The sequence below is a fragment of the Mustelus asterias genome, chromosome 18 (assembly GCF_964213995.1).
Source record: "Mustelus asterias chromosome 18, sMusAst1.hap1.1, whole genome shotgun sequence".
In the NCBI taxonomy this organism is placed as follows: Eukaryota; Metazoa; Chordata; class Chondrichthyes; order Carcharhiniformes; family Triakidae; genus Mustelus; species Mustelus asterias.
The window spans coordinates 51,204,100-51,218,830 of record NC_135818.1 but is presented as its reverse complement, the minus strand read 5'-3'; the positions used below and the strand labels follow the sequence as shown (position 1 = coordinate 51,218,830).

The window sequence follows — 14,731 nt, the reverse complement described above, 5'->3', positions numbered from 1 at the left end:
AGAAAACTGGCAGGTGCTTGTAAAACTTCTCTATTTTCTTGTAAACTCATGTTTAATCACATTAGTAGGTTAATGTTTCAATACTATCTACTTTAATGAGGGACGAGAGTAAGTGCTAAAAGACCATACACAAATTCTAATTCAATCCCGATCTACAAGAAGCCATTATCCAAATGGTACCCCCTGTTTACATTTAATTACCCCCATCCAGGCACAGCTTCGACCTCCACTCCACAGGCAGAAACTCAACATATTCCAAATTTGTGGCATAAGGAAAATGCTTTTCTTCAACCTTCCTTGCAGCTTCTCGCATCCTATCAAAGCAGAAGAGAAATAATCTTACATGGAGCTGTGATAAGTGTTAAGATGAAAGCAAACAGACCAAGCTGCTGTCAGTTTAAAATGCTATCTATTTTTAGCTGTTGGCAGGCTTAACGAACAAAAATAAAGTGAAGTACATGAGCTTTATTCTTCCATCACTAATTTGACAAGAATGCAAAAATTGACAAAATGAACTACGTAGATACTTACATACTGCAACTGAAATTATGGTTCAATCTGTTACTATTAAATGTCTGTAAAAGTTGATTGAAGTTCCTCCAGGGTGACTATTTAAAAAGGCAATAATCTCTGGGCTAATGAAAATAAATGTAGGCATCTTTAGACTTTGTTCCAGTGCACCTCGGAAAGAGGCCAGAATGCGTTTCTATGAAAAGCCTGTTTCTTTCTCAAAGACAACAAATACAGAACGGTGGATTTTAAACTCTTTGCCAGTTAGCCAGTGTATTAAACTACATTATGTTTTCAGTAAATAGACTGCTGTTTAAAGTTTACATTGAGAAAAAAAGCATGTGATAGTTTGGTTTTTGTATTCACCCAGGAAAGTGGTGAGATACATATCTTACTGTGTCATTCTGTTCACTCATCTGTCTCATGCAAATAAACTACTTGTTAGTCAAAGGCCAGCATTGATTTGTATGTGTGTGGATATCAAATTCATCTTCTGAATGTGTCCTACAGCTGGTATAGAATGTATACAACTACGTATTCTCTTTTACAATCTCTGTTTCATGCTATTGTCCATTTAGATATTGGGCAGGAAATATTGTACTCCCCCCTCCGTTAAAACCAAAAAGACATTTCAATTGTGTGAAGTACTATTTTTCACTGACAGTCATTTTATAATGAAAACAGTGTACAACCTGCAAAGTAACCACAACACTACAAGAAAACAGCTGACAGAATGGATGCCATCGATTTCTCAGGAATTATATCCAGTACATAGAACATAGAACAGTACAGCACAGAACAGGCCCTTCGGCCCACGATGTTGTGCCGAGCTTTATCTGAAACCAAGATCAAGCTATCCCACTCCCTATCATCCTGGTGTGCTCCATGTGCCTATCCAATAACCGCTTAAATGTTCCTAAAGTGTCTGACTCCACTATCACTGCAGGCAGTCCATTCCACACCCCAACCACTCTCTGCGTAAAGAACCTACCTCTGATATCCTTCCAATATCTCCCACCACAAACCCTATAGTTATGCCCCCTTGTAATAGCTCCATCCACCCGAGGAAATAGTCTTTGAACGTTCACTCTATCTATCCCCAGTACTGAAAGGGGGACACATTTCAGCAGTGCAGAGCCATATAGATTACTTTAACGGATCCTGATCAGAGATAACTCAGGTCCACTGACCAAAGCAACCCTGTTGTAATGGAGAAAAGCTAACACCCATCTCTTGCCAAGTCTCACCTGTTCCTCCTCAAATGTTGTGTGAGAGATCAAATGTCAACTTCCATTTTTTTGTTGAGAAACATTGCATGTAGATTAAGATTTAAAGTTACTAATTTTATAATATTAGATTTCTCGAAAAAACATGATGAACACAGATCAGCATTAAACAACCACTTACAAGAATTTGTTTTAATAAATGGGATGACTACTTCAGTATAGTCTCAGGAGCAGCCTAAGCATTTAACTTTGCTGGATAAAGCTATGGTTATAGAGTTTTGTCTTAAAATCACACTGACAAAATACGTGACACAGTCCAAGTGCAAAGATAGCACTACAATGTGTGATAGTTGGGGAAGGAGTAGATGTATATAGGATTACATAGGCCACCTGACCCAACCAGAGCATGTTGGTGTTTATGCTCCACTTGAGTCCCCTCCTATCTTTTTTCATCTAAATCTATCATTGTAACCGTATAGACTAAGGTCTAGTTTCCCCTTAAATGTATCTATTCGATTCACTTCAAGTACTCCCAATGGTAGTGAGTTCCACATTCTTACCAGCCACTGAGTGAGGTGGTTTCATGGCACCTTCATTGCTAGTCACCCAGAATCCACATGGGCAGATGTCAGGAGGCATGCAGAGATGAAAGAAATAAATTTCTAGCAATCTAACCCAGCTCCCTCTTACACACTTAGGTGAAAAAAAATTCCTATTCATGAAACACATTCAAAGCTTTAACTCTCCTCAGTGCTTAATCTAATAAAAATATTTCACTCAGCCCACACATCAAACTGTGAACTGAGCCCCCGCTGAGATAATACCAGTTTTTGAAACTCGGCCATGCATTCATAATAATAGCCCATGAGAAATGTTAACATTTACTGCAACTGAAAGAACAGATTATATTTCTTTTTCATACCTACACCAGATGACCTGTCAATCAAAGTAGTCTAGCAGATTTTTTTTAAAAGCACCCAGACAGTCTCATAAGAACATAAGAAATAGGAGCAGGAGTAGGCCATCTAGCCCCTCGAGCCTGCCCCGCCATTCAATAAGATCATGGCTGATCTGAAGTGGATCAGTTCCACTTACCCGCCTGATCCCCATAACCGCTAATTCCCTTACCGATCAGGAATCCATCTATCCATGATTTAAACATGTTCAACGAGGTAGCCTCCACCACTTCAGTGGGCAGAGAATTCCAGAGATTCACCACCCTCTGAGAGAAGAAGTTCCTCCTCAACTCTGTCCTAAACTGACCCCCCTTTACTTTGAGGCTGTGCCCTCTAGTTCTAGCTTCCTTTCTAAGTGGAAAGAATCTCTCCACCACTACCCTATCCAGCCCCTTCATTATCTTATCGGTCTCTATAAGATCCCCCTCAGCCTTCTAAATTCCAACGAGTACAAACCCAATCTGCTCAGTCTCTCCTCATAATCAACACCCCTCATCTCTGGTATCTCTTGTTTTCTAGTTTAAACAGCAGGGAATTTTTAAAAACTTCAACTCGTGATACTTAAAAAAGATCTTATCCATCCTTCAAGAGCATTTATGTCGACTCCAGCACCCACACAATGTATTATGTCTTTGGACCAGCCATAGTGGGGTCTGTTTGAACTCAAACACAGAGTTCAAGTGGCAGCAATGATTTTGAGTTTCCCTTCATGTAAATCATGCCTCCCCATGCTGGAAAAATGGGATTTGCTGAAAATGGGGGCACATCCACCCACTATTTTTTAAAATTTCACCGGAGTCAGCTCGGCACTGCAAAAATCCTGCCCCTAGTGCTTGGTTTGCTTTTTAATGATTTTGCTAAGCTGTGGCACAACTTTTGGTCATCAGCATATTTCGACTGTGAGATCCAGTTATTTTTCCGTCTCATCTAGACTTGCACCTTTCTCAATAAATGTACTACCTCACATTTGTGTCGCAATTTGCCAATTATATGCCTATTCTGCAAGTTTATTAAATCCTCCTATAAGTTGTAGAAAATAAAATTATTCTAGTTTCACAAGAAATAAATAAATTGAGAAAGCTAAATTGTGAAGCTGATCTTTGTTCCAGATAGGCTCTGCAAACTAAACATTCCATCCATATATAAACACTGTTTTAAGGATTGCTGGAGGAACGAACAAAAGACAGGAACATGTAGAGATCAGAGACCACCTGAGTATAAAGCGCCAGGAAAATTGGGAGAGGTCAGAATGTGGCATCTCAGTTTACTGCTGCAATTTACATTATTGAGAACAGAAGAATTTTTTTTTAAACACACTGTAGCACACAATGCAGGTAAAACTGCAATGATGTCTATTAATTTCAATATTCTTTCTGCCCGTGTATTTTGGGCATTGGAACTGAGCCTTCATCTCTAGGAGAGGAAATTTCTCATTAAACAGCTGATTTCCCAGAAGAGTGCCCACGAGAGACACAATGAAGATTACAAGCAGAGCAAGTCTGGGATTAGATTTGGGTGAGAATGATGAGCATAAACAGACCGGGATGTCAGAAAGCCAAAGCAGCACTAAAAACATTTGTCCACAGGTACTATTTCAACATCCATCAGATGCACTATACCTAGAACCGCACCCAATTTTTACCGAAGGACCCAAGGAAACTATGAACAAGCTCTGCCATGTCTTATAGAAGATCTTTAGCCAGCATGCTCAATCCGGATGGCATGATCAAGGTTACCGTGAGGCTCAGTTTCCATTCTTTCCAGGCAAGCTATGTGGACAGCTGGAGTGTAGCCGAGTTCAGTGATCATCGCTGCACGATGGATGCTTTGTTCTGAAACCAGTATTTTCATCATTACTGAGCACCACCATTGTGAGGGGCTGCATAATTTTATTGTACTGCTGGCTTTCTACAGCTAAAAAGAATAATTGTATTGGAGAAGTTATTTGGGCCCCAGCTTGTAATACTGTGGTGCTTCCTTCACATCCAGCTGGTCTGAGAGCCCAAGAATTATGCAGTCCAATAATTAGTTCCCCTGCAGCTCCTATGATGCCTTTATTTTTCACCAAACAACAACTGTGCCAGGCTTATCTGACGAAAAAAGCGCAGGAAAACGTGGGACAAGATGGTCCTCTTCAAAATTGGCTAAAGATATCCTGTAAGATATGAACAGTAGTGGAGCGCTGACAATGAAGTCTATGTAACGACCAAAGTAAATGTGAAATATGCCGTTTAATCTATTAAAGCAGAGCTTCTAGATTCTCAGCTGACCAGTTGGTGCATTACATTACAAGCCCAAAGAAGTCAAGATAATAATGGGTCCTGCAGACTCCATAACTTTGCTTTACAAAGGGCCCTACCAATAGAGAAAGAGCAGCAGATTCCAGGAGATGCAACAGTACAGGATGAAGATAGGTCCTGAAGCAAGGATGTGGGCTGGAAAATTAATGTAGCGGACACTGGTACAAAATGTATATTTAGCCAAGTACCATAACTGCCCCTTTTAGGAAGTCTTCTTTGCACTTATACTTAAACACACTGTCTCAAAACAGCAGTAATCGCCCTCCATCATGATCAATGCCCAACTATTGATATGTTGGATGATCCAATGACAGACATTCTTGCTAGAACGAACAAATCAAGCGCACAAACACTGAGTTGAGTGATGTGCAAACAATGTTTGCTCTGCTACAGCCGAGTTCCTTTGGTATATCTACTCATTTTAGGCAAATCAAAGTAATGCAGAAAGAATAAATGCAGCTGATGGCTGCAGGGTTTCTGGTGGTCCTCGCAGGGATTTGGGATAGTGAAAGGTTCTGCTTGTGCCCTTTGCTCCTCAAGTCTTTGTAAACACCTTTGGAACCCGTGCTTGGCTTGGCAACATTTAATTCAAAAGCATTTTTTTCTTCAAGTAAACAGCTAGCTTCCCTTCCAATGCTTTCTCAAACACAAAACTGGCTATCAATTAAAGGTCACAGCTGAATTAGAAAATTAGTACTGTCCTGTTTTCAGTGGGCTAAAATGTGGATTTTCTTCCCAAAGTCAAACAGCAATCTCATTCTCCCCCCTCCCACCACCTCCGTCCCCCCAATATTCAGTAAGCGGAATCATGTGGCTGGGGGGCTGGATGATTATATTCAAATGCATTAAAATCTATCAAAATTAGGTCCTCACCCTTCGTGGGCGTGGACCTCATGACATCACTGGCAAGGGGTGGGAAAAATCAGAAAAGTGACCTCGGCGTTCTCTCTGATGCAAACGCAAGCTGAAAATTGCCCCCATCACGTGTGTACCAAACCATGAGTAAATTCTCCCAGAAAAATTTAGCAGCCCACAGTTTACTTGTGACACCAACAGCAATTTCTAGGCTCTCTTGCAAGGTATGTTGATGTCTTTCTGGAGAAAAAGGAATTACTGCTTGCTAAAACATACTTTTCCATTCAGAGATGTGCATAAAATTTTTACAGAAAGATGTATTCAGAAGGACTGCAATTAAATGTATTTATTAATTAATCGCAGTACCTTTGGTTCAGATCTTTGCTTGTGTGGAATATCTTTGGTGCAATGAGGCAGAGAACACATTGTAACTAAAGGTAAGATTTTGCGCAATATAATTGGTAAATAATAGAAGTATAACAAAAAATATTTGAAATGAGAACAAAAACTTGAATGAATGTGTCACAAGTAACCAACAGCCTGCCTAATCCAGGGATGATGGCAGATATCAGGCACCAAATATTCTTAGTATACAATACAGGTTTAGTACCAGTAGAGGCCAAATTAAAAATTTTGAAAATGTTATACAAATGCAAGTTGTATATTATTCCATTACTTTAATATATGGGTTTTTGCCTGCAGCGTTTGAATTACAAATATCTCCAGAGTCAGATATAATATTCCATTATAATATCACTCATAGGAACGACTGACCCATTTTCAACTGCTATTCACATGGAACCCTTCACCACTTTGGCCTTCAAAGTTCTTGTTTGAATATTTGCTACTACCACCACCACCACCAAGATCTATACCTCCAACTGGACTTCCATGCTCACCACAGCAGCCTGTCTCATCAGCCTGTATTGTATACTTAGAATATTTTGTGCCTGATATCTGCCATCATCCCTGGAGTCGGCACACTGTTGATTACTTGTGACACATTCATTTAAATTTTTGTCATTTCAAATATTGTTGTTATACTTCTATTATTTACAATTATATTGTGTAAAATCTTACCTTTAGTTACAATGTGTCCTCTGCCTCATTGCACCAGAGATATTCCAGCTGACTATTATGCTCGATAGTCAGCTCGGATTCAATAAAGTTTACAAAGCAATGCCATCATTTTCTAGACTTTCTAATCTTTGCCGTTACAGAAATTTCAATCTACTGCAAAACAGTGAATTAATAATTTATCACAAGTGCATCTGGATTAGTCACAAAATAAGCAACGAACATGGCATCTTCACAACTGCAGATCACAAGAACAGCTGAATAATTATTTTCACCAAGGAGGTGGTAATTTTCAATCCACATGATGCATAAATATCAAAGGCCAAAATTCTGCTTTTTTATTTCCCTGGGAAGTTTTGAATATCAGTTTATAGCTACGGGTAACGTTACACTGGACCAAGATTAAAAACAAACTCCAGTAGCTGCTGATAAGTTGGTTATTAAGACAAATTATACATACATCTCAGAGAAAAATCTCTAGATAGCTCAGAAAAATTCAGACTAACTTTGCTTTTTCTTTAAATAAAGGAAGTACTCATGATATAACTGGTAAAACTGGTATGGATCAATCTGTACCATTGATATCTTGGCATGTCAGCGACGATAATATCAGAGGTAATAGTGGATGCGTTAGTGATTATTTATCAAAACTCGTTGCATTCTGGGGTAGTGCCGGTTGATTGGAAAACGGCTAATGTTACGCCGCTGTTTAAAAAAGGAAGGAGACAAAAGGCGGGTAACTATAGGCCGGTCAGCTTAACGTCTGTAGTAGGGAAAATGCTGGAATCCATTATTAAAGAGGAGATAGCAGGGCATCTGGATAGAAATGGTTCGATCAATCAGACGCAGCATGGATTCATGAGGGGAAAGTCGTGCTTGACGAACATGTTGGATTTTTATGAAGATGTGACTAGGGCGGTTGATGGAGGAGAACCGGTGGATGCGGTGTTTTTGGATTTCCAAAAGGCGTTTGATAAGGTGCCCCATAAAAGGCTACTGAAGAAGATTAGGGCACACGGAGTTGGGGGTAGTGTGTTAAAGTGGATTGGGGACTGGCTATCCGACAGGAAGCAAAGAGTCGGAATAAATGGGTGTTTTTCCGGTTGGAGGAAGGTAACTAGTGGCGTGCCGCAGGGATCGGTACTCGGGCCGCAACTATTTACCATTTATATAGATGATCTGGAGGAGGGGACGGAGTGTAGGGTAACGAAGTTTGCAGACGACACAAAGATAAGTGGAAAAGTGAATCGTGTGGAGGACGGAGAAGATCTGCAGAGAGATTTGGACAGGCTGAGTGAGTGGGCGAGGATATGGCAAATGGAGTATAACGTTGAGAAATGTGAGGTTATACACTTTGGAGGAAATAATAACAAATGGGATTACTATCTCAATGGAAACAAATTAAAACATGCTACCGTGCAAAGGGACCTGGGGGTCCTTGTGCATGAGACGCAAAAGCCCAGTCTGCAGGTCCAAGACTTCCGGGAATTTCTTCAGTCAACGAGTAATACAGCTGCAGGCAGCCTAAACAGGAATAGTGAAAATTCCTAGTACACGTACTGTGCCAAAAGTAGGCCATTGTGTCAAGAAGGCAAATGGGATGTTGGCCTATATTGCGAAGGGGATAGAATATAAAAGCAGGGATGTCTTGATGCACCTGTACAGGGCATTGGTGAGGCCGCAGCTGGAATACTGTGTGCAGTATTGGTCCCCTTATATGAGGAAGGATATATTGGCATTGGAGGGAGTGCAGAGAAGGTTCACCAGGTTGATACCGGAGATGAGGGGTTTGGATTATGAGGAGAGGCTGAGGAGATTGGGTTTGTACTCGTTGGAGTTTAGAAGGATGAGGGGGGATCTTATGGAGACTTATAAGATAATGCGGGGGCTGGATAGGGTGGAGGCGGAGAGATTCTTTCCACTTAGTAAGGAAGTTAAAACTAGAGGACACTGCCTCAAAATAAAGGGGGGTCGGTTTAAGACAGAGTTGAGGAGGAACTTCTTCTCCCAGAGGGTGGTGAATCTCTGGAATTCTCTGCCCACTGAGGTGGTGGAGGCTACCTCGCTGAATATGTTTAAAGCGCGGATGGATGGATTCCTGATCGGTAAGGGAATTAAGGGTTATGGGGATCAGGCGGGTAAGTGGTACTGATCCACGTCAGATCAGCCATGATCTTATTGAATGGCGGGGCAGGCTCGAGGGGCTAGATGGCCTACTCCTGCTCCTATTTCTTATGTTCTTATGTTCTTATATGTTCCACCTCTTAGCAACCCAAGGACAACAGCTTGCACTTGCAGAATGCTAACATGTTCCACACTTCAGAGGACTGTACTTAGAAATAAATTCACATGAAAGCAAAGAAAGCGACATTAGGATGGGTGACCAAAAGATTGGTTAAAGAGATAACTTTTTAGAAGGGTCTTAAAAGGAGAAGAGATTTATAGAGAGCATACTGCTTAGAACCTTGGAGGCACAACACCAATGGCACAGGGATTTGGGGATGTTCAAAACACCAGAACAGGAAGAATGTCATTTTCTTGAGGAATTCAGGAGGTTACAGAATAAATTTGGGGTAATGAAAGGATTTCATCATGAGGTCATGAATATTAAACTGGAGGCCTTTGAAGACTGTGAGCCAGTGTAGGTCAGCAAGAACAAGGGTGATGGATGAGCAGGACTTCTTGTGCTATGATATGGGCAGAACAATTTTGTATAGTCTAAAGGTTATCTAAGTGGAAGATGTAAGGTTGGCCAGAACAGCATTGGAATAAATTGAGCACAGAGGCACAGATGGGGGTTTCAGCAGCAGATAAGCTGAGACTGGAGGGAAAATAGATAGTTAAAGTAAGCATTCCATGTGATTATGAGGGCACAGGTTCAGAAGTTCAGCTCTGGGCCAAACAGGATGTTGAGGTTGTGAGCAGTCCTTTTCAACCAGAGTCGGGTGCTTGGAGGGGAATGGAATCTAACGGAGGGAATGTGGCAGGAGCCAAAGAACAATGGCTTCTGTCTTTCCAATATTTAACTGGAGGAAACTGCAGCTCATCTAGGACTCTTGTTAGATATGCAGTCTGGAGTGGATTAGTCAGGATTAACACTAAAAATAGCAAGAGAAATGCGAGCTCACAAAGAACATAGAAAAGTAAAGCTAGAAGAGATATCACAAAGAAACAAAAAAGGTGTATCAAGCATAAGAAAGTAAAGATGAGGAAGAAGTTCAAGCAAAAATAAATAAAAAAAGAAAACAGAAGAATAAAACTGAGGAATAAATGCAAAGCATTATGGTTGAGAGTTATGTTTAACATTATTTGAAGAAGGTATGTAGTTGGAAATTATAATTCCGGGGAGGAAAAGGCAACAGCCTCCCCAAAAGTCCATTCTGCATTTTGAACTGTGTGAAGAACCTTTTGACATAATTCAGAAATGTATTTTCTGCTCTTTTGCATTCCTTATCTCATATTGCAGATTTACCTTTTCCATTGCTTTTCTGGTCTTTTGTGTCTCAAAGCAGATCTGGTACTTACCTCCTTTCAGGACTAAATGCTTCAAGTTTCTCAGCTGCTCTGGATTAGTTCGCATCACGAGAAGCTTAAGGTTTTCCTGGTGTGTTACTGAGAATTGGTCAAGTGTGACCAAAGCATAGACAACTTCCTCACACCTGTACTCTACTGCTTTGTCGACATGGTTCAGCGTTCTGCATGTTTTGTTAGCTGCGCTGCAGTGATTGGACATGTTGAACACCTAGAATCTATTAACCTTTTAGAATTGGATCACTCATGGAATGTGCAAACCACTTACTTTGCCTATCTGTATGCAAGACTTCCATTTAATTTCATTGGCCACTGTTCCATCCACTTATATTTTATTTAGCACTAAGTGTTTGGCAGTTCTCTTATTCACCTTCCCATTTTTCATGTGGTGATCATGTCTTTCCTCAGACTCACCTGCTTCTCGGTGCCTGATGGTCTACAGACGTGGCCAGTTGCATTGAGTTTCTGAATCCAAGCCATTATTGTAAATAGGAAATTGTTCCATAACCTATTGGCATGAATTGCACTTGAATACTAAAGACTTGTTGCTTGAATTCCTCCTGACCTCGCATATCAATATAGAAATTAGATGTTCCTTTTCCAAATTGAAGAGATTTAACAAAATAAAATTTGTGCTTCTGGTAATCTGACTACAGCAATACAGCAGGCATAAAAGCAAAATACTACAGACTGCAAATCTGAAATAAAAACAGAAAATGCTGGATAAACTTAGCAAGTCTGGCAGCATCTGTGGAGGGAGAAACAGTCCAAAGATGTGCGGGTTAGGTTGATTGGCCATGCGAAAGATTGCCCTTAGTGTCCTGAGATGCGTAGGTTGGAGGGATTAGTGGGTAAATGTGTGGGGATATGGGGGTAGGGCCTGGGTGGGTTTGTGGTCGGTGCAGACTCGATGGGCCGAATGGCCTCTTTCTGTGCTATAGGGTTTCTATGTTTCATGTCCATATGGTTCTTCTTCGGAGCTAAAAGAGGGAGAAATGTGATGATGGATATTACACCATAAGAGATGGGTAGTGCAAAATTGAAGGTCAGCGATATGTGTGAGCTAGGAGAGATTGCACAAAGATGTTTGGGGAGCAAGAGAAAGTAAATGTTAATGGCAGTGAGGTAAAGTCGCCACAGTCCCAGATAACCATAAGCTGCTCTCCCCTTTTGTGGGGCACAGCTGACTGGTGGTGATTTAACCCAAGGATCACCACACCTCAGGTGAGGAGCCAAATTGAGAAGGTGGGGCCTTCATGAATAACGTCAGCCAGTACGGGAATTGAACCCATGCTGTTGGCTTCACTCTGTAACACTAACCAACTGAGCTAGTGTAAACAGAGCAATAGAAGATGCTGATAGTGGCATAAAGATAAGACAGCAGAATGTGTTAATAGGAGAACAAAGGTCAGTGCTTAGTGAAGGCAAAATTTAAGAACAGGTGACAGATGGCCCTGCAGCATTTTTTGGATTCAAAAAAAAGGGTCAAAGTGGAGCAGAAAGTCTAAATTTGTTCAACTCAACGTTGAGTCCATAAGGCTGTAACTGGCCTAATCAGAAGATGAGATGTCGTTCCTCCAATTTACGTTCGGCTTCATTGGAACATTGCAGCAGGCCAAGGACGGATATGTGGGCAGGACAGCAAGATGGTGAATTGAAATGGCAAACAACAGGGTCATGCTTCTGGACTGAGCAAAGGTGGTCCATAAAGTGGTCACCCGGTCTGCGTTTAGTCTCCCCAATGCAGAGGAGACCGCATTGGGAGCAATGAATAGAGTAGATCAAATTGAAAGAGGTGCAAATGAAACGCTGCTTGACCTGAAAGGAGTGTTTGGGACCTTAGACAACGAGGAGCTAAATGGGCAGGGGCTGGAGGTGATGGGGGAGTGGACCAGGGTGTCACGGAGGGAGCAGTCCCCACAGAATGCTGACAGGAGAGGTAAGTGATGATGTGTTTTGTGGTGGCGTCATGCTAGGGTTGGCGGAAATGGTAGAGGATAATCCTATGAACATGGAGATTGGTGGGATGGAAAGTGAGTAGAAGGGGAGCCTATCATGGTTCTGGAAGAATGAGAAGGGGTGAGGGCAGACTTGTGGGAGATGGGTTGGACATGGTTGAGTGCTCCATCATGGTGGGAGTGGTGGGGCGGGGGGCACTGTTTTCGAAGGTGAAGGTTGCATCCCTGGAAATGATGCAAAGAAGGGCGAGAAACTGGGAGAATGGGATGGAGTCCTTACAGGAAGCGGGACACATGAGGAGCTGTGGAAGTTGGTGGTGAATATTGGTGGTCAGTCTATCACCAGAAATGGAGACAGAGAGGTCAAGAAAAGGAAGGGAAGTGTCAGAGATGGACCATGTGAAGGTAAGAGAGAGGTGGAAATTGGAAGCAAGGAAAAGATACATTTTTCCAGGTCCAGACAAGAGCATGAAGTGGCACCGATACAGTCATTGATAAGACAGAAAAAGATTTGTAGGAGGGGGCCGGAGTTAGGACCGGAACAAGGAATGTTCCACATAATCCACAAAAAAAAGCAGACATAACTGAGGACGATATAAGTATCCATAGCCACACCTTTTATGTGCAGGAAGTGTAAGTTAAAGGATAAATGGTGGAGTGACAGAACAAGTTCAGCTTGGTAGAGGAGAGTAGCGGCCGACGGGGGTTGTTCAGACCTCTGTTCAACTTCAACTTAATTATTTGTTTGAAGCAATTCAGCAGATCAATGCATAATTTAGACTCTATGGGCACAAAATTCAGACATGGTAGAGCACTTAAGAGGTTGAGAATGGTATCTGGGGCATTGATATGGATGCCCTATTGAAGATATTATCACTGTTGCAAATATGTAAAGTTGGTAGATCATGACATCAATTGGCACATTCCACTGATGTGATGCCAGCGCTGCTATTTTAGAACCCAACATGAACATCTCAAACTCACACAGATGGACATGCATTCTGTAAAAGGAAGGACATCCTGCCAACGCCAGCACTATTTAAAGGGATCAGCAACTATTTGCAGATTAGTTGTCGATTGATTTCAGCAAGCTATTGCTATGAATGTACAAGCATTTGATACTTTCTAGAGTTGGCTAAGCTGTTGAAGTCTGCAAGGAGTGGTGTGGTATGTACTGATGTACTTTGGTCCTGGCTTCAGGGCTTCTGTACAAACCAGTTGCACCCAGATGAGTGAAGCAGTAGACATTCCCTTTTGGGATATAGCAGGACTAGGAGAATGCAAAGCAGGGCAAACAGCTAGAGAAACAAGTAGGCAAAAAAGGACTACTCAGCAGGAGACTATTATCCACATAGGGTGTTCAGGGAGCAATTCTCCTACCTGAATCTACCAAGGAACAGGGTGAGACATCTGCGCTTCAGTAAGGACATCTTCACTGTAATCTGTTACCTGCTGCAACCGCAACTGCAGAACAGAGCAAGGACAGCACTATGAATTGCTGTGAAGGTGAACGTAGCTACGAACTTTTATATCAGTCTCTTTCCAGGTTGGAGTTGAAGATATTTGAAATTTCTGGCTGTTTGCCATCCACTATTCCATGAGGGAGGTTACTGATGCTCTTTTTTCAAAGAGACCTGACTACATTTCATTCTCTGTTGCCAGAGAGCAGGAGGTGGAATGAGTACACAGCTTCATTAGGATTGCAAGTTTCCCCATGGTGTAGAACGGCATTGACCACAATCATGTCACTTTGTAGGTGCCACACCAACTGAGATGTACATGAACAAAAGGAATTCCACTCCTCCAATGTTCAGCTGGTGTGTGAGCAAACATGGGAAATCATGCAGATTAATGTCCTGTATCCTGGCAGCAGTCATGATGCCTTTATTTTGTGGCAGTCTGTTGTACCACTTGCACTTGAGCCACCAGACAAATCAAAGGGTGACTAATAGGCACCAAGGGCTATCCACGGATGACAAAGTTCATGGACTCCTGTGCGCAATAAAAGCACAACTAGATAGCATGAATACAATCATTGCCATGATGCCACATGTGACAGAGCAGAGTACTGGTATGCTGAAACAACTCTTTTGCTTCTTGGGCCGCTCAAGAGGAACCTTGCGGTACTCAGCTGAGTAAGCATCAAGGTTTGTAGTGCTCTGCTGCTTGCTGCGTAACTTTTCTATGAAGCCCGCAGGGCACCTGCCACCAGCTATATGGCAAGAAGGTGAGGAGCTAAAAGAAGGGAGGAAGTAGCTTAAACAGTCCCTTTTTGACAGGACCGTGAACAACTCATCTGACTGATACCAGTAAATGCA

At 41.8% G+C, this 14,731-nt stretch overlaps 1 protein-coding gene across 4 annotated transcripts in view; it reads right to left on the bottom strand.

Moving 5' to 3' along the window:
• ddhd1b (DDHD domain containing 1b) overlaps positions 1-14,731 on the bottom strand; it is a 76,682-nt gene that overhangs the window by 36,862 nt on the left and 25,089 nt on the right. For all 4 annotated transcript variants that reach the window (XR_013500034.1, XM_078233915.1, XM_078233913.1 and 1 more), the window contains one exon: positions 202-314. Coding sequence is in view for 3 of the 4 variants with exons in the window: in XM_078233915.1 (XP_078090041.1) it covers positions 202-314 (113 nt within the window). In the remaining variant the exon portion in view is untranslated. The remainder of the gene's footprint in view (positions 1-201; positions 315-14,731) is intronic.